The sequence below is a fragment of the Panthera uncia genome (assembly GCF_023721935.1).
Source record: "Panthera uncia isolate 11264 chromosome A3 unlocalized genomic scaffold, Puncia_PCG_1.0 HiC_scaffold_11, whole genome shotgun sequence".
In the NCBI taxonomy this organism is placed as follows: domain Eukaryota; kingdom Metazoa; phylum Chordata; class Mammalia; order Carnivora; family Felidae; genus Panthera; species Panthera uncia.
The window spans coordinates 5,472,484-5,499,075 of record NW_026057578.1 but is presented as its reverse complement, the minus strand read 5'-3'; the positions used below and the strand labels follow the sequence as shown (position 1 = coordinate 5,499,075).

The window sequence follows — 26,592 nt, the reverse complement described above, 5'->3', positions numbered from 1 at the left end:
TGGGGTGTCAAGACTTCAGTTTTAGACGAACTGGGCTTGAGACAGCAGGGGGGAGACGCTCACGAGGCAGCGGGACATTCGCTCCCAGCCTCTGGAGGCTACGTGGGGGCTGCAGTCCCAGACCACCAGTGACCTGCCACGGGAGAGGGTGAGAGTCATGTATGCAGGTGCGGACGTGATACGGAGGTGGACCGAAGGCGAGAAAAACCGTGGGGAGGAGAAGAGGAGAAGGCGAGGTGGCTGGAGAGGCCAGAGAAAATTCCAGAAGGATGGATGCTTGTTGAGCAAGCAAGAGGGGAGAGGGTCAAGAGGGGGACCAGTCGGTGGCCCTATGGCTGCAGCAGGGAGAGGCCAGCGGGACGTGGTCACAGGGAGCCCCTGGTGACCCCAGTGGTGTGCTGGGGCCGGAGCCAGATGGAGGGACCCGGGAGGGGCGGGGGCGAGTCCGTGGTGAACGTGATGGGAGTTCTGTGGACCAGGAGGGGAGGGCGTCGTGCGGGGGTTCGTTTCTCCTTAGGCCTCTCGCGTGTGTTCCAGGCTGGCAGGCAGGCAGGAGGAGCTTCTCCAGCAGGAGAGGGAGGGGAAGTGTGGAGTCGGGAGCGGGGACAGGGTCACCGTGGGGCCTCACACCTGGGACAGGAGGGGCGGTGGCGCTCCTCGGGGAAACCACGGAAGGTGGTATTCGTGACACCGTCAGTTTTATATCCATGCTGTGACTGTCACTTCCCTTCTGGGTCACCCCCCAAGCACCGCGGGCTGACCTGCCCCTGCTGCTGGAGAAGCCGGGCGCTGGTGGAGGAGGGCTGGAGCTCCGGCCCCCGGTAGGAAGACTCAGGAACACTGAGGAAGGCCTGAGCAGGTTGTAGAGCCCAGGTCAGGAGAACTCCAGCCCCGCTGTCCACGTTCCAAGCACGATGCGTAACTGTTTAGTACAAGTATATCTCAAACAGCGCATGGGATATACTCACGCTAAACACGTATTCACCGTTTACCCGAAATTCAAATTCGGCCGGGCCATTCCCTTATTGTACCAGGTGACTCTGAGGTAGGGAAAGGGCTGACTGCCATCCGCGGGAACATTCGCTGCTCGAGGATTGGGGCTGGGATCAAAATATAGGGGATTTTAGAAGAAGGAGGCCACGCAAACATTTTCCGTTTGTTTTTGCGGGAAGGTCGTGTGGTCTCAGTCTAGGATCTCTTCAGTTCTAGGATCCTCATGAAAGGAATAGAGGACGTAAACGGAACACCTGCACAGAGAGCTAGGTCTGTCCCCTCGTGGAGCAGAACAGCTTAGAGGGCAGGCTGGACTCAGGCCCATTTTGCTCTAACCTGGGAACCCACGTCGGCTCCCGGAGGCCAGACGATAAAGACTGTGATGCCCAGAGCGACCCCCCAAGAAGATACGTCCACATCCTAACCCCTGAAAGCTGTGAATGTAACCTTATGTCTTTGAAGATACGATGAAGTTAAGGGTCTCAAGAACAAATCCTCCTGGCTTTCAGACAGGCTCTACATCCGGTGACAAGTGTCCTTAGAAAGACGACGAGAGACAGAAGAGGGAGGGAAGCCGTGCAAAGACACAGGCAGAGACTGGAGGGATGTGGCCGCGGGCCGAGAGACCCCGGGAGCCACCAGAAGCTGGGAGAGGCAGGAGGGCATCATTCCAGAACCTTCAGGAGGAAGACAACCTTTTCCGACACCTTGAGTTGGGACTTCCGGGCCCCAGAGCTAGGAGACAGTTAGCCTGTGATGCTCTGAGACACTCAGCGCGTGGCCATTTGCTGTAGCAGCCCCAGGACACCCACATGGCGCCCCAGAAGTTCTGCCAGGCAGAGGTGACAGGCCACCGGCTTCCAGAGGAGGGCGGCCTTCAGCCTCGCTAGACTGTCTGCCAGGAACCCCGGTGACGAGAGCCGTGGACGCCTCCTGGGGCTCTCTGCACCTGCACGAGTAATCGCTTCCACTTTGCCAATGACGCAGAGGGGGCAAACTGAAGTTCAACACCTGCCCGAGGTGGCAGGGAGCGGCAACAGGGCTGGGCCCAGGACCTTTCGGGAACAGGCACTTAGGGCTTCTGGGTGAATCCCCTGCACGGGACCACTCAGCACCCGGGAAGCGATAACAAGGAGATCACTCTCAAATTAAAACCCAGTTTGTTTAAAATGAGTTACCGTCTTCCTTTCCTGCCTCTTTCAGGACGGCCAGCTTTCTCCTCTTCACTCTTCTCACTTTGCCCGAGGCGGCCGGCTTTCCCTGGCCCGAGTCACACTTCGCGGAATGTCTCTGCATATTATTCTGTCGGCGAGATGATACAGAGCACATGGGAGTCAGCATCACCGACGGAATGTCATTTCAAATTCCACGGTTAGAGACCCGGGTACGGAAAAATGGGGCAACATGTACCTGGTATATTCTTGCACAATAAAAGGTGGCTTTTAGGGGCCCCTGGGCGGCTCAGTCAGTTGAGCGTCCGACTTCGTCTCAGGTCAGGATCTCACAGTTCCTGAGTTCGAGCCCCGCGTCGGGCTCTGTGCTGACAGCTCAGAGCCTGGAGCCCGCTTCGGAGTCTGCGTCTCCCTCTCTCTCTGCCCCTCCCCTGCTCACGCTCTATCTCTCTCTCAAAAATAAATAAGCATTAAAAATTTTTTTAAAAATAAAATAAAAGGGGACCCCTCTGTTGTGTTTAGGTCTAGCCAAAATTTTTTTATCATAGAGGCCAATGAGAAGGCAAAATCTGTTCTTCTAGAATGTGTCCCCTGTCCAAAGTGAGGTTTGATGTGGAGCCAGAAATTCAATAGATTGTCAATTTTCAGGAAATATGTAACATTCCACGTATATTTTACTGGCCTGCCAGCTCCTCTCCTGATCTACCATGCATGGGGTTATTTTTTTAACGTTTGTTTATTTTGAAAGAGGAGGGAGGGAGTGCCCAAGCAGGGGAGGAGCAGAGAGGGAGAGAGAGACAGAGAATCCCAATGTATGCTCTGAGCACACAGCCTGACTTGGGGTTCGATCTCACAAACTGTGAGGTCACGACCTGAGCCGAAATCGAGAGTCAAACACTTAACCGACGGAGTCACATGGTCACTTGCCCCCACAAGGGATAACTGAATGTGTATATAACACTCAGAACTAAAAGGGAAGTCAGAGATTTCTCTGTCAAGACTATTCACCAATGTATTCTTACATGCGAACACTTAGGATGCTTTAAATTAAGCTAGAAATTTTTCATTTGGAAAGTTCATATGCTAAAGTAAGAGACTGCTGATGTGCCATTCAATTTGCTGATTATATAAAACCTCCCCCCTAATTTCCACTGCAGCTTCAGTGGGTGCCCTACTGGACCGTCCTGGTTTATGGGCAGAAGGGGAAGGATTCACGTGTAAGGAGAAGGGGGATGTTACAGGTCATTTAAACTGGTTCCATTCCGGGTGGGAAAACAATGACCCAAGGGTTCAATCCAGCTGGCCAACTGGATTTTGTAAAGCAAGTTTTCTGGAAGACTGCCGTGTCTATTCATTCATGAATCGTCCGTCTATAGCTGTTTTGGGGGCTCCAACAGACTTGAGCGTTGGGCCAGAAAATGGTCTGCGAAGCTGAAAATATTACTCCCGGCCCCATACAGAAGAACGCTGTCCAGTCCCTGGGTTTATATGATGACTGTGCACAAACTAAGCCTTCGGGGGCCACAGATTCGAGACTATGACAACAACAATGGCCCCTTCCCCAGCCAAGCACACACATACACGTGCACACACATATAGGTACACACACACACCATCTTCCTCCAAATTCACGAGGCTCCTGGCTAACGACTCCGGGCGTCAGTTTTGGATAAATAAGCAAAAACACGTCTAGCCTTTAAACAGTAAATGGGCTAAGATTTTAAGTAGACCGATATGACATTTAGATCAGTTGCGACTCAGAGGGCAGAGCGATAGGACAGACATGGGTCAGAGGAATGTTTCTCAAGAGAGGAGGGAGCGAGCATTCGGAATCCAGGGCACGGGTCCTTTACTGGGGAGGCAGGGGGCCTTGCCCTATGGCATTCAGGCACGGAGATACACTTGACTGTTGCGTGTTAAAGAATGGAAGTTTGCGAGTGATTTACTTTCTAGAAATTAAATTGGATTCAAATATCCCGAGAGGCACTTATTTACTTTTAAAGACTTCGTATTTTAAAGCAGATTTAGGTTCATGGCGCGTCTGGGAGGGAGGTCAGAGATTTCCCTTATACCCCTGCCCCCACCGGCACAGCCTCCCCCCCATTATCAGCACCCCCACCAGAACCGGGGGTACATTTGTTACAACTGATGAACTTCCTTGGACACGTCATAATCGCCCAAAGTCCACGGTTTACACGAGGGTTCCTTCTTGGTGTTGTTCATTCTGTGCATTTGGACAGACGTACAATGGCAAGTACCTACTGTTCTGGTATCACACAGGTTGGTTTCACTGCCCTAAAAAACCCTCCATGCTCCATCTGTTCATCCCTGCTCCCCAACCCCTGGAAACCACGATCTTTTTACGGTCTCCACAGTTGTGCTTTTTCCAGAACGTCGCATCATTGGAATCATAGTGCATACCCTTTCCAGACTGGCTTCGTTCACTTAGTGATACGCGCTTAAGGTTCCTCCCTGTCTTCATGGCTGCATGGCTTGATGGCTCATTTCTTCTCAGCCCTGGATAACACTCCATCGTCTGGATGGACCACAGTTCACGTATCCATCACCTACCGGAGGGCGTCTTGGCTGCTTCCGACTTTTGCCAGTTAGGAATAAAGCTGCTACGAACACCCATGTGTGGGTTTTTGCGTGGATTTACGTTTTCTACTCCTTCGGGTGAACAGGAGTGTGAGTGCTGGACCGTATGGTAAGACTACGTTTGGTTTTGTAAGAAACCATCAAACTCTTCCCAAGAGGCCGTGCCACGTCGCATTCCCACCAGCAACGAATGAGAGCTTGTGCTGTTCACATCCTCGCCGACATCTGGGGTCGTCAGGGTTCCTGATTTGGGCCATTTTGATAGGTACGTGGTGGGGTCTCGTTCTAACTACATTTCCTTGATGACGTACGACGCGGAGCATCTTTTCACGGGCTTATCTGCCACCGGTGTGTCTTCTCGGGTGAGGGGTCTGTATGTAACAACGTCCTCGGCCCATTTGTTAACCGGGGTGTCTGTTTCCTTAGGATTTTAAGTTTTAAGAGCTCTTTGTGTATTCTGGATGACAGTCCTTCATCAGAGGTGACTTTGGCATATATCTTCTCCCTGTGGCGTGTCTTCTCCAATCAGAAATTGTTCAGTTTATTTTATTTTTAATTTTTTTAACTTTTTTTATTACTGAGAGACAGAGAGAGACAGAGCATGAGTGGAGCAGAGAGAGGAGGAGACACAGAATCCGAAGCAGGCTCCAGGTTCCGAGCTGTCAGCACAGAGCCCGACGCGGGGCTCGAACTCACAAACCGCAAGATCATGACCCAAGGCGAACTCGGATGCCCAACCGACTGAGCCACCCAGGTGCCCCAGAAATTGTTCATTTTAGTGAAGGCCAGATCATCCATGATTTCTGTCATGGAGGGTGCCTTTGGTATTGTCTGTGAAAAGTCGCTACCACATCCAGGGTCATCTAGATTTTCTCTTATGTTACCCTCAGGAGTTTTATAGTCTTGCATTTTACATTTAGGTCTGTGACCCATTTTTTTAAATGTTTATTTATTTTGAGGTGGAGGAGAGACAGATTCCCAAGCGGGCTCCATGGTGACGGTACAGAGCACGACACAGGGCTCGAACTCACAAACCGTGAGATCATGACTTGAGCTGAAGCCAAGAATCAGATGCTTAACTGACTGAGCCGCCCTGGCGCCCTGGTCTGTAACCATTTTGAATTAATTTTTGCGAAAGGCATAAGGTTTCGGTCTAGGTTTTTTTTTTCCATGTGGATTCAAGTTCCTCTAGTACGTTGGCTGAAAAGGTGGTATTTTCTCCATCGCATCACCTTTGCTCCTTTGTCAGAGATCGGCAGACTGTGTTCACGGGGTCTGTCTGGGCTCTCTGCTCCATCCATGTGTCTGTTCTTTCACTAACACACCCTGCTGTGATTACTCTAGCTTTATTATTATTATTTTTTTATTTTTTTTAACTTCTGTTCATCTTTGAGAGATAGAGAGAGACAGAGCATGAGCGGGGAAGGGGCAGAGAGAGGGAGACACAGAATGCAAAGCAGGCTCCAGGCTCGGAGCTGTCAGTACAGAGCCCGATGCATGGCTCGAACTCACGAACCACGAGATCATGACCTGAGCCGAAGTTGGATGCTCAACCGACTGAGCCACCCAGGTGCCCCATTACTCTAGCTTTATAGCGAGTCTTGAAGGCGGGCAGAGTCCTTCAACTTCGTTCTCTAGCTTCAATATCATGTTGGCTGTTCTGGGTTTTCTGCCTCTCCACCTCAGCTCTAAAATCGTCGTCATTACTGATAAAATAATGTGCTGAGATCCGGATAGGAATTGCATTGAATCTATAGATCAAGTTGTGAAGAAATGACATCTTGACATTATTGTTTTCTTATCCATGAACATGGACTACTTCTCCCTTTATTCAGATTTTCCTCGATTTCATTCATCAGAGCGCTTTTCATTTCCCTTAGAGCATTTCTTCTTGGTTCTTTCGTGGGATTTCCATCTCTGCTCACGTTGTTCGTCTGTTCTTGCAAACTGTCTACTTTTTCTGTCCTCGCCCCCAGCATGTTAATCAGGGTTGTTTTAAATTCCTGGTCTGACGATGCTAACATCCCTGCCGTGCCTGGTTTTGCTGTTCTGTCTCTCCAAATTGTGATTTTTGCCTTTCGGTATGCCTTGTAACATTTTCCTGATATCTGGACGTGATGTCCTGGGTGGAAGGAACTGCCTTAAATTGCGCTTCAGTAGTGTGGGGGTGAGGCAGGTGTCTGTAGCCTGTGACAGGGTCTCTCACTATTTCAGGGAGCCATGCCTCTGGGCTGTGACCCTCACAAATGTTTCTCAGTTTTATTCTCCACCTCAGGTGGGACAGGATGGCTCTTGGGGCTGGAGTTGGGGGTTTCCCTTCCGCCAGGTCTGTTAGGCTCTGATGATACCCCAGCAGGTTAGACTGCAGTTAACTGGTTTCCCTGGAGGGAGACCTTGTGAAGGAGAACAGAGTGGTCTGGGGTATTTCGGAACGGTTGCTCCCCCCTCCCCTGCTGGAAGGAAGCAGAAGGGGATTCCTTTTCAGACATTCAGTGTGGGAACCTGGTTGAACTGGTGGTGGTAAAATGCACAGCGTCGCAGGGGCCTCTAGGACTGGATCTGTAGCTTTTAATCTCCTACGCATCCACCTGAGTCCCCAGAGCAAGTCCCCAGTCACCGTTCCAGTTCCCCGCTACCCCCCGCCCCTGCCCCCGGTGCTGGTTCCCGTGGAGGCTGCTGCTGGGGAGTCTCTGCTCTGTGTTCACCCGTCTCCAACCCTGAGGCAGAGATTTGTCCTGTGCCCTCCCCTTCCCTGCAGATCCCGGAAGAGTTGATTTTTCAAACTAGTCGGGTTTTTACTTCTTGGGACAAAGCGGCAACTTCCAAGTGGAACCATCAATGGGAAATTTTTATTTTTTAAACATCTTTACTGAGATATAATTCATATATCAATTCATCCATTTGAATTGTGTAACGCAGAGGAGCCTGGGTGGCTCAGTCGGTTGAGCGTTCAACTCTTGGGTTTGGCTCGGGTCATGACCTCACGGTTCATGGGACTGAGCCCCATGTCGGGCTCTGCGCTGACAGAATGGAGCCTGCTTGGGACTCTCTCTCTCTCTCTCTCTCTCTCTCTCTCGGCCCCTCCCCTGCTCATGCGTGCTCTCTTTTTCAAAATATAGAAACAAAACTTAAAAAATAATAAATGGTATAGTTCAGCAGTTTTTAGTTTATTCTTAGAGTTGTAAAGCCATCCCCACAATCAATTTTAGAACATTTCAAAAAGAAACCCTGTACTCTCAGGAGTCACTCTCTGTGCTCCCCACCCCCCGAGATCTCTGGCCACCACTCAGCTACTTTCTGTCTCCATGAATTTGCCTATTCTGGACATTTCATAGACATGGAATCCTCTAATACGTGATCTTCTGGGTCTGGCTTTTTTCAAGGCTCACCCATGTTGCAGCACGATATAGCTGTACATCACTCCTTTTAATGGCTGAGGAATATTCCATCGTATGGTTATAAAACATTTTATCTGTTCACCACTTGATGTCCATTCGGGTAGTTTCCGCTTTCGGGGGCTGCCATGAATATTTGTGTACGAGTTTTTGTGCGGTCCTGTGTTTTCAGTTCTTTTGAGTATATGCCTTGGGTGAAGTATGTTTTAACTGTTTGGAACACTGCCAGACTACCTTCCAAGGTGGCTTCGCCATTTTCTTTTCTTAACGTTTATTTCTTTTTGACAGAGAGAGACAGAGAGACAGAGAGACAGAGCATGAGTGGGGGAGGGGCAGAGCAAGAGAGGGACACAGAATCCAAAGCAGGCTCCAGGCTCCGAGCGGTCACCACGGAGCCCGACACGGGGCTCGAACTCACGGACCGCGAGATCGTGACCTGAGCCGAAGTCGGACGCTCCACCGACTGAGGCCCCCAGGGGCCCCAACGGCCTCACCTACTTCAAATCCCACTAGCAACGGAGGAGGGCTGCAATTCTTACCATATTTCAAACTTTTTTTGTTATTATTATATTTGTTACGGTGATCAGTGATCAGCTATCACAATTTGCCGAAAGCTCTGGTGGTTAGCATTTGTTAGCAGTCAAGTATTTTTAAATTACAATAGGGGCGCCTGGGTGGTGCAGTCGGTTAAGCGTCTGGCTTCAGCCAGGTCACGATCTCGTGGTCCGTGAGTTCGAGCCCCACGTCAGGCTCTGGGCTGATGGCTCGGAGCCTGGAGCCTGTTTTCGATTCTGTGTCTCCCTCTCTCTCTGCCCCTCCCCCGTTCATGCTCTGTCTCTCTCTGTCCCAAAAATAAATAAAAAACGTTGAAAAAAAAATTAAAAAAAAAATTACAATATATGCTTTTTTTAAGTCATGTTGTTATTGGACACTTAATGGACTACAGCACAGCATAATCGTAGCTTTCATATGCCCCAGGAAACCAAACCATTCTTTTGACTCACTTTATTGTGACGTTTGCTTTACTGCAATATCTCAATATCTCAATCTGCAGTATCTCCGAGGGATGTCTGTATTCTAGATCCAACTCCCCGTGCGCTCTCTTGAATGCAAGAAAAGCTTTCAAGACTTCTGACTGTTTGCTCTGAGGAATTCTATGAGGCCGACTCAACCCCTTCTCTGTTTTCTTATTCTTCCCACCAAAAGGCAGGATCTTTCCAATGTTGACTCTTGACAATGCTAAGTCTGTATGAATGCTGTTTTCGGACTATTGTCACAACTCGTATTTGAAATTTTGAACTACGAGTATTAACACTCTGGAATTACCCCACTACACTACCCAGAAAAACACAAAGAGAAAAGATATAAAGCTTTCCCCATAAAAACAGTCAACTTCAGATAATTCAGAACTTTTATGAAGGGAGCCTGGAGCATATACACTGTCTAGAGATCTGGCTCATCATCTGCGGTATTTTTTTCAATGTCCACGAATTCTCTGACACTCTTTCTTTCAAAGGGAACTTCATCCCCCACCTCTCGGGTGTGGGCTGGACCTAGTGATTTGCTTCTTTTTTAAAGTTTTTAATGTTTATTTCTTTATTTTGAGAGAAAGAGAGAGATCGAGAGCGTGCACAAGCTGGGGAGGGGCAGAAAAGAGAGAGAGAAAATCCCAACCAGACTCCACACCATCAGTGCAGAGCCCGCTGCGGGGCTCGAACTCCCGAACCACAAACCACGAGATCGTGACCTGAGCCAGTCGGTCGCTTAACCGACTGAGACACCAGGGCACCCCTAGTGATCCGTCTCTTACGAACAGAGGTAATGGGTCACTTTAAAAAGTAGGTGACAAGAGTCACAGTGGCCTCCCCCTTGCTCTCTCTCGCTTACTCTGGGTCATGAGACCCCTTGAGCAGCCCAACGGAATGGTCCACGTGGTGAGGAACTGAAGACCCTTGCCCACAGCCACGGGAGGGCGCCATCTTGGGAGTGGACCTCCTGATGACATCCTGACCGTAACCTCTTGAGAGACGATGAAGCAGACCCACCCAGCCGAGCCCCTCCCAAATTCCTGACCCACTGAAAGTGTGAGGAAATAAATGTTGTTTTAAGCCACTAAGTTTCGAAACGATTTGTCATATGGCAACAGATCACTCACACAGCACCTAAAGAGAATAACGTCGAAGAGTAAACGCATTTCTTAGCAGAGTACCAACAATACTATTTGAAGAACATCTCTGAGACATTTCGAAAATTGCATTCTCTCTGGGAAACAGCCTAAATCTAATTCACAGGAACAACGTTAAAATGTTACATTTAAGAGCAGTGGTTCTTGCGGACTCCAGGGAGTATGAGAATTCTCTAAAACCATTTGCAAGGTTTTGTTTGTAGAGCCGTCTTTTTTCATGGAAAGGGGAGACCACACTTTCATACGATTTGCAAGAGCTTTGTGACTCCAAAAAAACGAATAACCACTTCCCCAAGGCCAGGCAGATGCCGTCTTAAGCCCTGGCAAGTTTCTATAATTGGGTTTAAACTCCCTGAGTGTGTCAGAGCCTGTGAAACAGAGGAATCTTTGCAAGAAGTAAGGTTTACTGTGAGTTAAGTGAGCTTACCCAGCGGGAGAAGCTTTTGCTACACTTGGGGCATTGGTAAACAGTCGGGATGAAGTCTGCATCATGGTATTTCCTGAAGTGCACATTTAGAAGTTGCTTCTGTCGGAAACATTTATTGCACGAGACGCAGGTAAATGGTTTCTCTCCGGTGTGGGTACGTATGTGAACGGTCATATGGCGTTCCTAGGAGAGAAGGGGAGGGAAATGAGAGGTTTAATATTTACAGGGATTTTGTTTTTAGTCCTTGACGTTATTTCTTATACACCTTTTTCCCTCCCTAAGGATGAACGCGTGATTACGAAAAATGATGGCACACACAATGTCAATGCGGTTAGTGATGCGGGCAGCACGGTCTGGCTATCTAGGAGACAAACTTGTCCACCATCAGGCCACTGATGAGGGCCTCGCGGGTCCCACAGCCCCTCAGGGAATGTGGTAGACCATTCCTTCGGGAGGGAAATGATAATCATTTGTCCCTCCAAGAGGCCTCATGGACTAGCAGCCCTTCTTCTAGAACTATCTGCAATGACCCGAGTTTACAAAGGGCAGAAGGAACCTGCAAGCTTAAAATCTAACATCAGAGTTTCAATTCCATGGCTATTTGGTGTTGGAAGTACATTACGCCTCTTAACTTCCTGATAAATATTAGGACAAACCTTAATATCCATTTAAAAGCATAAAGCTGATAATAACTGCTCTTAGCAAAGAAATAATTAGGAATTTTAACTAAGATTGACACAAGTAAATAACCTGGAGAAGCCAGGGAACCTGGATGGCTCAGTCGGTTAAGCATCTGACTCTTGGTTTCCGCTCAGGTCATGATGACACCGTTCGTGAGTTCAAGCCCCGTGTCAGGCTCTGCACTTAGTGTGGAGCCTGCTTGGGATTCTCTCTCTCCCTCTCTCTCTGCCCCTCCCCTGTTCTCTCTCTTTCTCTCTCTCAAATAAATAAGCTTTAAAAAATTTTGGAGAAGCATGACAAAAATATGTATAAAGTCAAGTGAAAGTACCCATTTTATTTGTTTTATTTAAAATGCTATGACCATGCAGAGGAAACACACACCCACTTCTATGTTACTGTTCATAACCAAACTATATTTCTACAAGGTTTTCTCTTGGGGGTGCTCTCTTCCCACCTGTCTTGACTCCACCCCCCTTCCAGGACAGTGTGGCCCTGGTGGGACCTTGACTTTCAACATGGGACTGAGCGCTGCTGTCCTGGGAGGGAGGGTGAGAGGAAAGACATGTGGGGAAGAGGGTCCATTACATGAAAATCCATTGATCTTATACTTTGAGTGAATTTTCTATCTATGCATGATTTTCTAAAATAACAGACTGGTCATTTGGAAAAGTATCAGTTTACCGAGTTATGGAGGGCTTCTAAACGTTGTCACACTTCACTCCACTACATAAAAAAATGCTTTCTTAAAATCACTCCCATCTCATTAGAGAAGTCTTCAAGTGTCAGAAAGCTTGTCAAGCTCATGGTGGTGGATGTACAGATTTCTAATTGTAATTTCCTCCCGACAGATGAGATTGTATCTCTGGCAACCACATTTTCCTTGAAGTGACGGACTCACTTCATTTACTTTTTTTTTTTTAATGTTTATTTATTTTTGACAGAGAGACAGAGAGAGAGAGAGCGTGCGCGTATGAGCGGGGGAGGGGCAGAGAGAGAGGGAGACAACAGAATCCGAAGCAGGCTCCAGGCTCCGAGCTGTCAGCACAGAGCCTGACGTGGGGCTCGAACTCACAGACTGTGAGATCATGACCTGAGCCGAAGTCGGACGCTCAACCGACTGAGCCACCCAGGTGCCCCTCACTTCATTTACTTTCAAGAAAAAGACACTGCATGTTGCCAAATGTCCAATGACTGAAGCAGGAGAGTTTGCCTATCCCTTGTTCTCCCAAGTGAAAACAGCAGTTCACGAAAAAAGTGGCTAGTTGCGCTGGCAACTCACACAATGCCACAGGTGATTCCCTGCAGACAGGTGCTGTGCTTTGGAAGACAGCACAGGGGCTCTGTTATTCAAAGATGAGTAACTAGGGGCACCTGGGGGGCTCAGTCAGTTAAGCATCCAACTTCGGCTCAGGTCATGATCTCAGGTTCATGAGTTCGAGCCCCGTGTTGGGCTCTGTGCTGACAGCTGGGAGCCTGGAGCCTGCTTTGGATTCTGTGTCTCCCTCTCTCTCTGCCCCCACCCACTCACACTCTCTCTCTCTCCCTCAAAAATAAATAAACATCAAAAAAAGAAAAAAAAAGATGAGTATCCTGGGTCAAGCCTGAATGAAGTTGAGAACTGTTACTCTCTATCAAGGACATTCTTAAGTAAAACCACCCCTCACTTTTGCGGCTGTGCATGAAGGTGAAGAACACAGCAGACGCCAGACCAGCCTGGGGTGACTGCCCTGCTTGTTCTCAGTCACCTCTGCTGCTGTGGTGCCTTCACGGCCGATGTCAACACGGTGAAAAGGGCAAATAATGTATCGGCGTGAATCAGTCATCTAATGACAAGAACTTTGATCTTACGGCCCCGACTGGCCGCAGGGACCTCCAGGGGTCTGTAAACCACACTTTGACGAAGCGCTGCTTTCAAGTATTGGCTCACGGCTGCTTTCGGGTTATTCTGAACCGTCTCTTTCACCAAAGCATGATCTTTTTTTTTTCACGATTTTCAAAGCGATGGGGAACCCCAACCCTCCCTCCCTCCATACGCCACTGCCTCCCACCGCCTCCCCAAACTGGCTGAAACCGAGTACCTGCTTGCAGGCATAAGAGCAGTATTCACACTTGAACCTTTTCTCGTTTTTATGGGTTTTCTGGTGCTGAACGAGGGCATAGCGTTCGTGGAAGACCGCGGTACAGTAACGGCACTTCATTTCCATGGCTTTGTAAGTATGCAGGTTGCGCAAATGGACACCTAGAACAGTTACAGAACGTTACACGGCAGAACGGTGTTCGGTCAGCTACTCTCCCCTCCCCTCTGAGTCAGGGCTTCTAGACCTCAGCGCTATGGAGCTGGTTTCTTCCTGGTGGGGTGGGCGGGGCGGGGGGGGGGGGGCGGGCGTGTCCTGGGCACTGAGAATATTTAGATTCCAGTAAGATTCCTTTCCTCCCCAGCTGTGACAACCAAAATGCCTCCAGATATTGCCAAGTGTCTCTCAGGGAACGAAGTCATTCCCTGCTGGGTGCTGTGCAGCACTGCTCAGAAGGAACCACAGGCTGCCAAGCCCAGGAATTACTCTTTTGACGTGGATTTCAATGTCACTTAAGGCACGGCACGTCCCACCTATTGTGTTCATTTAACAAAGCGCCTTGAGAACCTTATCAGCGAGGCGTGGGCAGGTTTTTAGGATAACCTTACGGTGGTTTTACATGACAAAGACACGACCTCTGGATTTTAACTGAAAAACAAAAAAAAAAAAAGTCCAAGTGTCGTGTTAAGAGTCAATGCCCTGTTTTTTCCTCTGTCCTAACGCATGCAAGACTCGCGGTAAGGTCTGATTGGACACGCTCTGGAATAATTTCTGCTGAATGGAGTCTGAAGCACGGTGGTTTGTGATCCTTTGTGTAAGAGGCCAAGCAAAAAGGGACAGCTGGCGGGGGTACACCCTAGTCGTGCTGTCTCAGGCATGTAAGAGTCTGATTTCTCCCACGGCGGCAGGAAGGGAGACTTCACTCGCTCACAAAGCATCTTACAGGGGTACATGGGGAGGGCCACCTGCTGAAAGGAGATGTAACCTACATCACTCCGTTGAGCTGTCAGAGACTTGTTTCCTTTCTCGGCAATAGGCTTGTGACCCTCGTGCCCTACAAAGTTCCACTGGGCTGTGTTTTGTGGCATGCCGGTAACTCCAGTAACGTTGACAGAATGTTCTAGATTTTTAAAAGTTAAAGCTTCATGGGGTACCTGGGTGGCTCAGTCGGTTGAGCGTCCGACTTCAGCTCAGGTCATGATCTCGCGGTTCGTGGGTTCAAGCCCCGCATCGGGCTCTGTGCTGACAGCTCAGAGCCTGGAACCTGCTTCGGATTCTGTCTCTCTGTCTGTCCCCCCCGTGCTTTCTCTATCTCAAAAATTAATAAAATGTAAAAAAAACTTCAAAGAAAAATTTAAAGCTTCATTACACACCGTCACCCTTTCAGAAATGTTTTCCAAACGATGCACCTCGTCTCCAGGGTTTTCTCCGGGCAAACCGGCGACTTGTACGTCTGCTAACATGTTTTGAGCATCACAGCGTTACGTACTTTGGAAAGAGAAGTAAGTTCACGGAAAATGGGAAGCCCAGGGACCCCGAGACAAAGCAGGGATGCTCATTCGCTGACGGCTGTGCCCACCACGACCCCACTGCTGAATACGCCTGGTTTTCCCTGCGGGCAGGGTAAAACCCCGAGTCCTAACCCTGGCATTCGGAGTCACTCACGGCGGGTTCTGTTCTTGCTCTGTGGTGTTTTGTGCCACGAAGGAGACGTAACCATGCCACAATAAAGGATTTCAGGCCCTGGCTGGCCTCCTTTGCTGAAGGGAGTTCCTTAAGGGGAGGACTGGTTTTGGTCCTCACTTTTGCCACTTCGGCCGCCAGAACTTTAGAGGATTACGGCAAGAGCCTAAGAAAAGTCTGCGGAGCGTCACTGGTGGGGACATTAACAGAGTCAGAACCTATAACGAGTCAGAACCTATAACGAGTCCCTGCACCTCCGGACTCGGGGGACTTGGGGACAGATCACTCTATGTCTCTAGGCTCCTTCATCATCTGCTTCATCTGTAGAAGCAGGCCTAGGGTGGGATGAAACAAGACCTGTGACAGTGCTGCAGGGCCTGAAATACCTGTGACTGTCATCAGGTGTACCTGCAACGGAACGGGCCCTCGGCCAGCGCTCCGAGCCGAGCCATGAAACCGCACCTCTTCAGTCTCGCCACTAGATGGCGCCACAGGACCGCTGGGGGAAAAAAACTCCCTCTTCCGGAGTAGGTCCTGCAGCCCAGCTGCCTCCCTGTAACCAGGCCCAGGACTCCAGGGTCCAGGACGCGCCTCCAAGGAGCCCGCAAATACCGTAAAGGAAGCTCATTAAGCCAGACACTCACGCAGGTCGCTCTTCCTTGCGATGACGGTGGCACAGTGCGGACACTGGTACTTGGGGACATTCTTGCTGTGCTTCTGCAGAACGTGTATTTTCATGGTGCCGCTCTGTGTGAAGCGTGTGTGGCACACGTGGCATTCGTAGGGCTTCTCACCTGTGACACGGATGACAAAAGTGACCCTCTGCACGGCGGCTTCGCCCAGCAGGCCCTGAACCTCCCCAAAGGTCTTGGGAGCCGAAAGCTTTTCTGCTGTCCCCGGGGCTCCTTTCTCCACCCTTCCCTCAACCGTTCAGCCCCACAGTTTGTGCCGGGTTCCTAAATCAAGCCCGGACAGACAGCGTTGGGTCGAGTAGGGCTGTGTGGACAGTGGCCCAGACGGGCGGCTCTCCTAACATCTGGCGGCTGACTCGTCACTTAGCTATCCGGTTCCTGCCGTGGCATCAAGAACCGAGATGTCCACGGAAACGTATTCTTCGTACCAAAAAGACAAACAAACAAGCAAACAGACAAAAAAAAACCCCACAAAGCGAGTACTAGAAATACCACACAATCCACGAATGCCCCTTCTGGGGACTTATGCGAAGAAAAGGAAAACAGTAATTCGCAAAGACACGTGCCCCCGTACGTTTACTGCAGCATTATTTACAAACACCGAGATACGGAAGCAGCCCCAGGGTCCGACAGATGGATGGCTACAGAAGATGTGGTAAATACACAACGGAGTATCGTTCAGCCGCAAAACAAGAATGAAATCTTGCCATTTCCAGCAACATGGACGGACTTAGGGGGCATCGGCCTCCGTGAAAGAGGCAGATGGAGAACGACAAATACCTATGTTGTCACTTATATGCGGGATCTTTGGAACAAAACAGACAGAAACAGACTCATAAATACAGAGAACTGGTAGTTTCCGTAGGACGGGGCGGGGGGGGGGGGGGGCGGCCGGGGGACGGGCCAACAGGTGAAGGGCATTATGAGGCACGAAGGTGAAGGGCATTACGAAGCACGAAACCAGCACACTTTACGTTTTGCCTTAAAACTGAAGGGTCCCCGGGGCGCCTCGGGGGGCTCAGACGGTTAAGCGTCCGACTTCGGCTCAGGTCACGATACCGCGGTCCGCGCGTTCAAGCCCCGTGTCGGGCTCGGTGCTGACAGCTCGGAGCCTGGAACCTGCTGCGGATTCTGTGTCTCCCTCTCTTTCTGCCCCTCCCCTGCTTACTCTCTCACTCTCCATCTCTCCCTCAAAATAAAATGAACTTTAAAAAAAACCCTGAAGGGTCAGTTAAGCATGTGACTTTGAGCTCCCCAACAAACCTCGCCAGCAGGCACTGGACGGCGTCCTACTTGGCCCCTCGGGGTCCCAGCACGGTACTCACGTGGCCTCCCTCCGCGCCAAACAGGCGCAGACGTGCGGATCCAGATCCCCGTGTGGGAAAAGCACAAAGAAATTCACTCTGCCGCCCGAGCTCTAACTGGGTGGCGGGGAGACAGGGCACCGGCCGAGCCTCCTGGGCCGCCCGCGGGGCCCGTCCTCACCTGAGTGTGTCCTCATGTGTCGCTTCAGCTTGTAGGTGTCTTTGCTGGCGTAGCTGCACAGGCTGCACTGGAAGGGACGCTCCCCCGTGTGTGAGCGGGTGTGTCGCTTTAGCTTGCTCGCCTGGTGAACAGAGGAAAGGCCGCTGGTGCCCCCGAAACCTCAGGGCGGTGGCCCAGTCGGCAAAGCGTTCGACTGCGGCTCAGCCCGCGATCTCGCAGGTTCGTGGGTTCAAGCCCCGCGTCAGGCTCTGTGCGGACGGCTCGGAGCCTGGAGCCCGCTTCGGGTTCTGTGTCTCCCCCTCTCTCTGCCCCTCCCCTGCTCGCACTCTGTCTCTCTCTCTCTCTCTCTCTCTCTCAACAATAAACATTAAAAAGAACAAAAAGAAATAATAAAAAGCAGTAGAGTCTTCAACTAATCAGAGTTATAAAAGATGCAGAAATCGGCCCGAGTTTAACCTCAGAGCGTATTTCACACACTGAAAAACATGAACCGGTCGTTATTTTTATTTTCTGTCATGGACAAAGTTTCTCATTTGATTGTGTGTGTGTGTGTGTGTGATCCTTTGTGGATAACGAGCAGTCATTTCGAGAGACTCTCAGGTTCAACTTCACTTTTACAAACTGAACTCTAGCGGCTCAGAGCCATATAGGATTTTATTTGCATTTCCAAGGCAACATGCATCCGATCGCTGTAAAGTTTAGCTCAGGCTGCGGTGCACACAAGGCAGAAAACATCTGTCTGCGTGAATAAAGCAGGAAGCTCGAGGCATCAGGTCTTTGATGGGACGTTTCCCTACGGGCCCTTCGAGTTCACAGTTCTGTGGACCCCCATGGCACGTGGACCAAGGGAGGCCTTGCTTTCTATCAAGGGCAGGTTCTGTGTGTCAGTGATTTGTTTATAAGATGAAACTTGGAAGTAAAAGGAAACAAATTCTAATTTGATTAACTACATATCCCAGGCAATCAGTTAAAAGGCAAACCACACACTCCCTCCCATCTGATCATTTTTGGCCTGACTGAGCGCCTTCTAGAACTGCTCTTTTTCTGCGTGTGCTCACGGCAGGCCCGTATCTGCCTTTAGCGGACACGGCCCCATCAGCCACACTCGGGCGACGGAGGTCAGAAAGCCCGCGTCAGCCCTGAGCGCCATCCCAGGAAGGCTGCGCTCGGGTCTGGCTCCCCAGTACGGGATAAGCACACGGAAGCCTGGAGAACATTCAAGAACAACAGAAGACTTGGGACGGAAAACAAGGCCCAAACCGAAAAATGCAGCTTGGATTTTTAGAAGAAAAGTGGACGTCTTTGGGTATATTAGGAGGCAAAGCGAGAAGTTTTAGCAACAACAGCACAAAAAGTTTGGGGAGCGGTAAGAGGGAGCGAAGGCGCTGTGACAGATGTCCCCCGTGGCTGCAGGGAGGAGGGGACAAGGCGCGTTGACAAGGTGTCAGGAGCGCTGTGATCTGCCTACAGCTCCGGTACCTTCCTGGTGGCCCAAGCATCAAGGGATGGTGAGGGGGGCCCAGGCGGCTCCCCGCTCAGAACCGAGCAGCAGGGAAAGGCTTGGAAACCATACAAAAGGGGTGATGGCAGCGGCTGGGGGGTCCCTCTGTCGAGGCCGACCAGCCCTTGGGCTGCACGCAGACTGCCCACCCCCGAGAAGGGCCTCTGCCAACACACGAGCTTGCTCGGAGAGCCAGAAGGACACCAACGACGGGGCCACTCCGGGCCTCGGGTCCTCAGGCGGCTTTGAGTTCTGAAACCTCCTCTCGGGGTTTCCACACGCAGCCACCACCTTTAACTCCGATGGCAAATCATTTTTAAAAATAGTAACAGTGGGGGGAAAAGAATTCCTGAACCATATCCTGACCCCGAGCGCCAACTTTCCTAGTTGATGAAACACGGTTGCGCCATGACTGTATTTAAACTTGAGGCCTCCCCTTTAACTCCGTTCCTTTCGTGTGTGTGATCCCTTCCCAACTGGGCTCAGACTCAGGACAGAGGGCCGAGTCCTTAAACAGTGACCGCAGAGACCTGACGCTGGAAAGGAAGTGTCACATTCTTCTGTCATTTCATTTAGGGTGCAGCTAGGCCTGCCAGAAGGTATAAATACGAGAGAATTCAAAGGAACACGACACATAATTGGAAATCTGAGAAAGGTGGTCTGTCTGTAATTAAGACAGGAAACGGGCCGTGTCTGAATGCTCACACAAGTCGCTTTATATCTGACCAGGGGCCCCGGAGGTAAGGTCCAAAATTGCAGCAAAAACCCACACTGAATCTGTGTTCTATGTCAGAGCAAATACATTTTGATTTTGTAGAACGGACTACACTCCACAGAACACCGGACAGAACTTAACACACTCGAGAATTATTTCCCAAGTAGAAGTGATTGTATTTGTAATTCGTACACCTTTCATGTTGCTTTCACGAGTTGGTAATCAAAAAAAAAAAAATCCAATTTTCTATTTTAAACGTATAAAATAAAAACGAGTATCATTTCCCACATAGATTTCCTACGAATAATACCTTTAGCGAAACCTATTTTGTAAGAGATTCTGTTAGTGTGACTTAACTTTTGCGTCAACTTTTTAAATTTCTTGTCTGATGTTTATTTTTGAGAGAGACACAGAGTGTGAGCAGGGGAGGGGCAGAGAGAGAGAAAGGGAGACAGAGGCTTTGAAGCAGGTTCCAAACTCTGTCAGCAGAGAGCCCGACGTGGGGCTTGAACTCACAAACCATGAGATTGTGAGCTGAGCTGAAGTCGGACACTTAACCAACTGAGCCACTCAGGCGCCCCGTGTCAAGTTAGAAAGAATGCCACAAAGCCCTACGGACAAGGACGGACTTACTTCCACACTGGCATACTTGCAGATGGAACATTTAAAGGGTTTCTCGTGAGTGTGTTTATAACGTCTGTGTCGGACAAGTTCTCCACTGGTGACAAATGCCATGACACAGTCACCACACTTGTAGGGCCTGGTTCCTGTAAAATCACAAGTTCAGCCTTTTCAGATAAGACTTCGCCACAAATATCCCTAGGGATTTATAACCTATCAATTAGACTCCGTTTCAAAACGCTCTAACAATGAAGAAGAGGTCCTGCAAACCCTAACTACCCCCAGACACGTGTGAGAAGAAAATCTTCGTAACACTCGATGTTTTTAAGCACAATCGAAGAAGACAAAACCAAAGGGGTCGAAACAGACACGTTACTCTCAAGTGCAGATAGGTGGATTCGCATTCGTACGTAAACCTTAAACACGCATCCTTCATGGGAAATAATTCTTCTCCCCTGGTTTACCTGTGTGAGTGTTGACGTGATTCCGCAGAAGAGTGACCGTGCGGAAAGCTTTCAGGCACAGGTGGCACATGTGGGGCTTTTCGGTGCTGTGAGTTTTCATATGACGATTAAAACTCGAAATTCTAGAAGAGGTGAACACGCAGCTATCACAGCAGAAGGGTCGTTTTGCTTCTGCAGGAAGAAGATACAGAGTTTGTGTATTTGGAAAAATCTTTCGTTTCGATGTTGAAATTCCACTGAAACACATCAAAGTCACTCGGTACATCCTTTTTCTGGTTTTTTTTTTTACGCGTAATATGGTAACCCAACAGGAGACGTTCCACGCAAACGGTGACCGGAAGAGCTGAGGCAACTCTAGCAATAGACAAAACAGACTTAAGGCAAATAGTGTTCCAAGAGACAATTAAGGACGTTATATAACGATAACAGACTCGATCTATCACAAAGGTAGGACAGTTATAAACATATACGCGCCCCATGACACAGTCCCAAAATACTTGAAGCAAAAATTGACAGAAGTGAAGGTGGAGAGAGGCGCTTGGAGATTCCAACACCCTACTTTCAACAATGGAGAGGATCAGCAAGGAAACAGAAGACCCCCCGCCATCAACCAAACAGACGTAACAGACATCTACAGAACACCACTCAACACCAGCACGGTGGACATTATTCTCCTCACGTGCAAACGGAAACTTCCTCAGGAAAAGCCACGTGTCAGGCCACAAAACGAGCGTCAACAAATTTAAAAATATAGAAATCATATGCTCTCTGACCGTGATGGCACTAAAGTGGCAATCGGTAACAGAAGGAAGCTTGGAAAATTCACACATGTGTGGAAATTAAACAGCACGCTCACAGGTGACCGATGGGTCAAAGACGACATCACAAAGCCACTGCGAAATGCTCTGAGCTGAATGGAAGTGACACACAGCACACCAAAGCTTATAGCATGTAGCGAAAGCAGTGCTCGGAGAAGAAGTTTTAGCTGTAGACACCTACGTGAAAAAAGAAAAAGCATTTCGGGTCAATAACCTAACTTTACATCCTGAGGAACTAGAAAAGTAAGAGAAATCTAAACCCAAAGCTAGCAGAAGGAAGGAAATCACGAAGACTGGAGTGGAGATAAATGAGATCGAAGACAGAAAAACAACAGAACTGATGAAAGCAAAAATAGGTTCTTTGAAAAGATCACCACTGACAAACCTTTACCCGGACTTGCAACTGGGAAACAAACGAGACAAGTCAAATAAGCAAAAGCAGGAAGGGAAAGTGGGGACATTACTACCAACTGCACAGAGGGACAGAGCTTATAAGAGAATACTGCGAGCCACTGTCTGCCAGCAAACCAGATAACCCAGAGAAAATGGAATATTCTTAGAAACACACAAGCCACCATAACTGGCTCCAGAAGAAACAGAAAATCGGAATAGCGCTACAGCAAACAAAGAGATTGAGTCATTCATCAAAAAAACTACCCACAAAGAAATCCCTAGGACCAGAGGGATTTACTGGAGAATTCTACCAGGTGCTTAAAGAATTAACATCAATCCTGGGGCGCCTGGGTGGCTCAGTCGCTTAAGCGTCCGACTTCGGCTCAGGTCACGATCTCGAGGTTCGTGAGTTCGAGCCCCGCGTCGGGCTCTGTGCCGACGGCTCGGAGCCCGGAGCCGGCTTCGGATTCTGTGTCTCTGTCTCTCTCTGCCCCTCCCCCACTCGTGCTCTGTCTCTATCAAAAATAAATAAAATGTAAAAAAAAAAAAAAAAGGAATTAACATCAATCCTTTTTCAAAGTTCAGGCACAAAAAAGTAGGACCCTTCCATGAGGCCAGCATTACTCAGACACCAAAGACACCAATCTTCAAATCTTCAGTAGAATTCCAATAACCCAAACCCAGTAGTAGCTTATTAAAAGGATTGTGCACCAGGACCAAGTGGAATTTATCCCAGGAATGGAAGGGTGGTGGGACGTATGGAAACCAAGCAGTGCAACACGCCATATTCACAAAAGGAAGGGGAAGGAAAACGCGGTCATCTCAACACCTTCAGAAAAAAGCACTTTACGAATTCCAACAACACCCAATAAACTTGGAATAGAAGGTTCATGGGTTGACCTGCATTCCCCAAAAAGATACACTGAAATCCTAACGGCAAATGTCTGTAACTGTGACCTTACCTGCAAATAGGACCTTTGTAGATGTCATCACGTTTAGATGATCATGCCGGATGAGGGTGGGTCCTAATCCAGCATGATTGGTACCCGAGTGAGAACAGAAGAAACAGAGAGAGAGAGGGACACACACAGGGAAGGAGAGTTTTACGTGACAACATGGGCAGACACCAGTGATATATCCGTAAGCCAAAAAATGTCGTGATTGTGACAACGGCCAGACGCTAAGAAAAAGGCACAGAACATGTTCTTTCCTAGAACCTTCCAACAGCATGATCTCGATCTCAGGTTTCCAGCCTTTGGGACCACGAGAGAATCCATTTTTGTCGTTTACGGCACCCAGCTTGAGGTATTCTGTTACGGCAGGCACCAGGAAACGAATACAGGCGCCAATTAAAAAATAAAAGATTTCAACAGACATTCCTCCGAAGAAGACCTACGAGTGGCCAATAAGCACATCAAAATATATGCGACATCATCAGGCGCCAGGAAAATGCAAATCAAAACCACGATGAGATAACTCTTTACATCCGCTAGGATGGGTATCTTGGTTTCAAGACGGGAAGTTAAGTGTCAGCAAGGACGTGGAGACACTGGAACCCCCTGACACCGCTGGTGGGATCGTAAATCGGGGCAGCTGCAACCGTGAGTTGCAACCGGAAGAACAGAGAGAAAGCATTCCAACAAAAGCCTGTGCGCGAATGTTCACGGCGGCACTCTGGCGATGGGTGGACGGATGGGAACAAAATAGGCTGTACCCGCGACGCAGTGCGACTCAGGAATGAAGGAACAAAGCCCTGACAAATGCTACAACGTGGGCGAAGCTTGCAAACATCAGGCCAAGGGAAGACACCCAGACACAAAAGGGCACGTGTTTTAGGTGCATGAGTCCATGTAAGGGAAATGTCCAGAACGTCCCGATGCTACGTGGGAATACTTTGGGGGATGAAAATAGCCTGGAATTAGTGGTGAGGGTTGCACAAAATTGTGAACATATTAAAAATAAAGCGAGCTAGGAATTGGGAATTTGGGGGTACAATCTCCTGCTTTAAATACAGGAGAAACGCTATATACGGGGACACACATCATAGCAAAGGTTGCAGACTCAACCCCCTGCTGGGGCCAGAGGCGATAAACCCAAATGAATGCTTCTACCCACAGGTTAAGATCAGGTTAAGCGACTTTTGAAACTGAGTCACCTCCCCACCCCGCCCACCTGCGGCTGAGAGGAAACAGCCGAGCGTTGCCAGATTTGACTTTGCAGAAATGAGCTAGAAACTGAGATTTGAGGGACGAACTCTCTTGATTTAAGTAAGCGAGACCCTGGTATTTTCTAAAAAGCTCAACAATTTTTGAGGGTCAATTTATTTCGTGGGCGGCCGCCAGGCAACCTTGGTTTTAACGTGACTCTAAGAGAGCTTCAAGGTCCTTCTTAACCTGGCCTCATCACCCTCTTTGGGCACCCACCGTGGGGCTCTCCGGGAGCCGTCCACTTTACGAAGGCACATACTTCTGGAGCTACCCCCACGGGCCATCTCCTGCCGCCTGGAATGGCGATCCCGTCTTAATGGTTTCTGAGTCCTCTCCCTGAGCCTCGCCTAACATCAGATGCTCTGCTGCCTTGTGGACATCACCCCTTCTCCCGGCCCCCAGGCCCTCGCCCTCACCTTCATCAGCCCTGCATTCCCCTGCCCCTGCCTTCCCCTGCTTCCACCCGCCGGCTGCAAACTAGGGGCAGATCAGGGCCCACCTTCTCTGTTCTCACGCAGCACTTGGCAGAATTATTTTTACAGTGCCTTTAGAACATTTCTGTCCGAGACACAAAGCTCTTTGGGGTTCGATTCCCCATACAGACCATTAGCTTCAACTTTCTGCCGTTTCCTGACATTTCGGAAGCCACCCGAAAGGCGACCCCATAAAATTTCAACCCCCATCCCGTTCCCCTGAAGGAAAAGCACAGCCCCCCTGGGACGCAGGGTCTCTTACGCTAAGCGAACCGGCCTACCCTTTGCCTTTTTCTGATTGTTTGTAGAGTTGGCTTTTTCAGCACGGCCTTGACCGGAGGCAGGTCTGTCTTCCTGTTCTCCCACGTTTAAGTTTGAAATTGTCAGAACAATCTCGTCACTTCCTTCGTCTCCAGGCTTGGCTTCCACGAGAAAGAACTGCTCCTGGGTCTGGGCGCGGAACCCTCCTTCAGCAGACGGCTGGTCCTCCCCCTGACCTTTCTCAAGCTGATAAACAAAAATGAGTATTCACACAAATACTATACTCTCGATGACAATCGATAAAACTCTTTGCCGGGATGAAACCACAGAATACGTAAAGAACAAAAAACAAAGAAGCACAGATTATTCAGTGCAACCAAAATGCTTAAGCCATAACTACTAAGCACCAAGGGTTTTGGTAAGAAAATGTCACACAATTTTAAAACAAAACAAAACACACGCACAGCACCCTGTAATATTCTAATCTAATTTTTTAACCCTTTAGAAAAGAACACGAAGGGGGCACCTGGGTGGCTCAGTCGATTGAGCGACTGACCCAACCTCGGCTCAGGTCACGATCTCACGTCTCACGGTTCGTGGGTTCGAGCCCCGCATCGGGTTCTGTGCTGACGGCTCGGGGGCCTGAAGCCTGCTTCGGATTCTGTGTCTCCCTCTCTCTCTGCCCCTCCCCACATTCTCTCTCTCGCTCTCAAAAATAAACATTAAAGCAAAAAAAGAAAAAGAAGGAAAAGAACATAAGGACATAAGGTCTCCCGAGATCTTCCCAGGGCATTATTTTTACCGTGCTTAATTTTAAAGTGCAATTTTTAAACTGCTTGTCCATACCCAATACCGCACCAAGAGCCACTTTTAAAAAAACCACAAAAAAAGAAAAGCCGCTGGGAGTTTTCCCTCTATGTACAGGGTCTGTTTATTAAAACCGGCCGTACCTTGACCGACCCGGTGCTTTCGGCCAAGCTCACCACAAACTTGGTGTCTTCGCTGGCCGCGGCCACACTGCCCTCCAGAACGTGAAGCTGCATCACCTCCAGCTCTTGCAAAGTGTACGCGTCTTCCTGGATGCTCATGGCCACGCACTGCTGGGACCCCTCGTCCAGCCACAGCAGAGACTGCTCCCCGCCGCTGGCCTGCCAGACCGCCCCCTGCACCCCTTCCCGGCCCTGCGGTGTCAGCCAGCCGACGTCCTGTAGCTGCACGTCTTCGGAGGAAAAGCGCACCGTCTGCAGGGTCACGATGCGCTTCTCGCTCTCCTCCGTGGTGAGCACCAGCTCCCGCTCCCCCTCTAGCATCTTGGCCTGGAGGAGCCCATAGGTGCCCTGGGCCTCCACATTTCCGGGGCCCAGGTGTTCCCTCCCTCTGCACGCTCCCTCTTCCTGCACCACTTCCAGGGCTTTTGCCGGCATCGACTCCCATTCTTTGATTTTGGTAAACTGCTCAGAAGGGACGGAGAGCTCAGTCCCTGCCATCGTGACGTGGCCTGTGTAAGAAAGAAGCGAGCCGTCTTGGTAGGGCACAGGGCGGTTCGATCAAGGCATGCCAAGGTCCTGGCCTCCTGCGAGTCAGGGCTAAGTTGATTCAGCCTAGGCCTGGAAGAGGCTGAGCCTAAACAGGGTTTAAGCTAAAGCCGGCATTAGTCCAGAAGATTCTAGAACCCACGGGGTTGGGCCCGAAGTCGGCTTTTGGCAAATGCACGTTCCAGGCCTGGCAAAGGGGGGTGGGGGGCGCTTAGCAG

The 26,592-nt window shown here is 49.6% G+C and overlaps 1 protein-coding gene across 1 annotated transcript in view; it reads right to left on the bottom strand.

Moving 5' to 3' along the window:
- Positions 1 to 26,347, bottom strand: part of CTCFL (CCCTC-binding factor like) — a 30,643-nt gene extending 4,296 nt beyond the window's left edge. The window contains exons 1-9 of the mRNA XM_049650577.1: positions 25,790 to 26,347; positions 24,860 to 25,085; positions 20,688 to 20,858; positions 20,236 to 20,369; positions 17,387 to 17,507; positions 15,854 to 16,003; positions 13,530 to 13,690; positions 10,771 to 10,953; positions 2,172 to 2,295 (exon numbers count right to left, since the gene is read on the bottom strand). Of these exons, the coding sequence (XP_049506534.1) occupies positions 2,172 to 2,295; positions 10,771 to 10,953; positions 13,530 to 13,690; positions 15,854 to 16,003; positions 17,387 to 17,507; positions 20,236 to 20,369; positions 20,688 to 20,858; positions 24,860 to 25,085; positions 25,790 to 26,326 (1,807 nt within the window). The 5' untranslated portion in view covers positions 26,327 to 26,347. The remainder of the gene's footprint in view (positions 1 to 2,171; positions 2,296 to 10,770; positions 10,954 to 13,529; positions 13,691 to 15,853; positions 16,004 to 17,386; positions 17,508 to 20,235; positions 20,370 to 20,687; positions 20,859 to 24,859; positions 25,086 to 25,789) is intronic.
- Between the last annotated feature and the right edge of the window lie 245 nt (positions 26,348 to 26,592).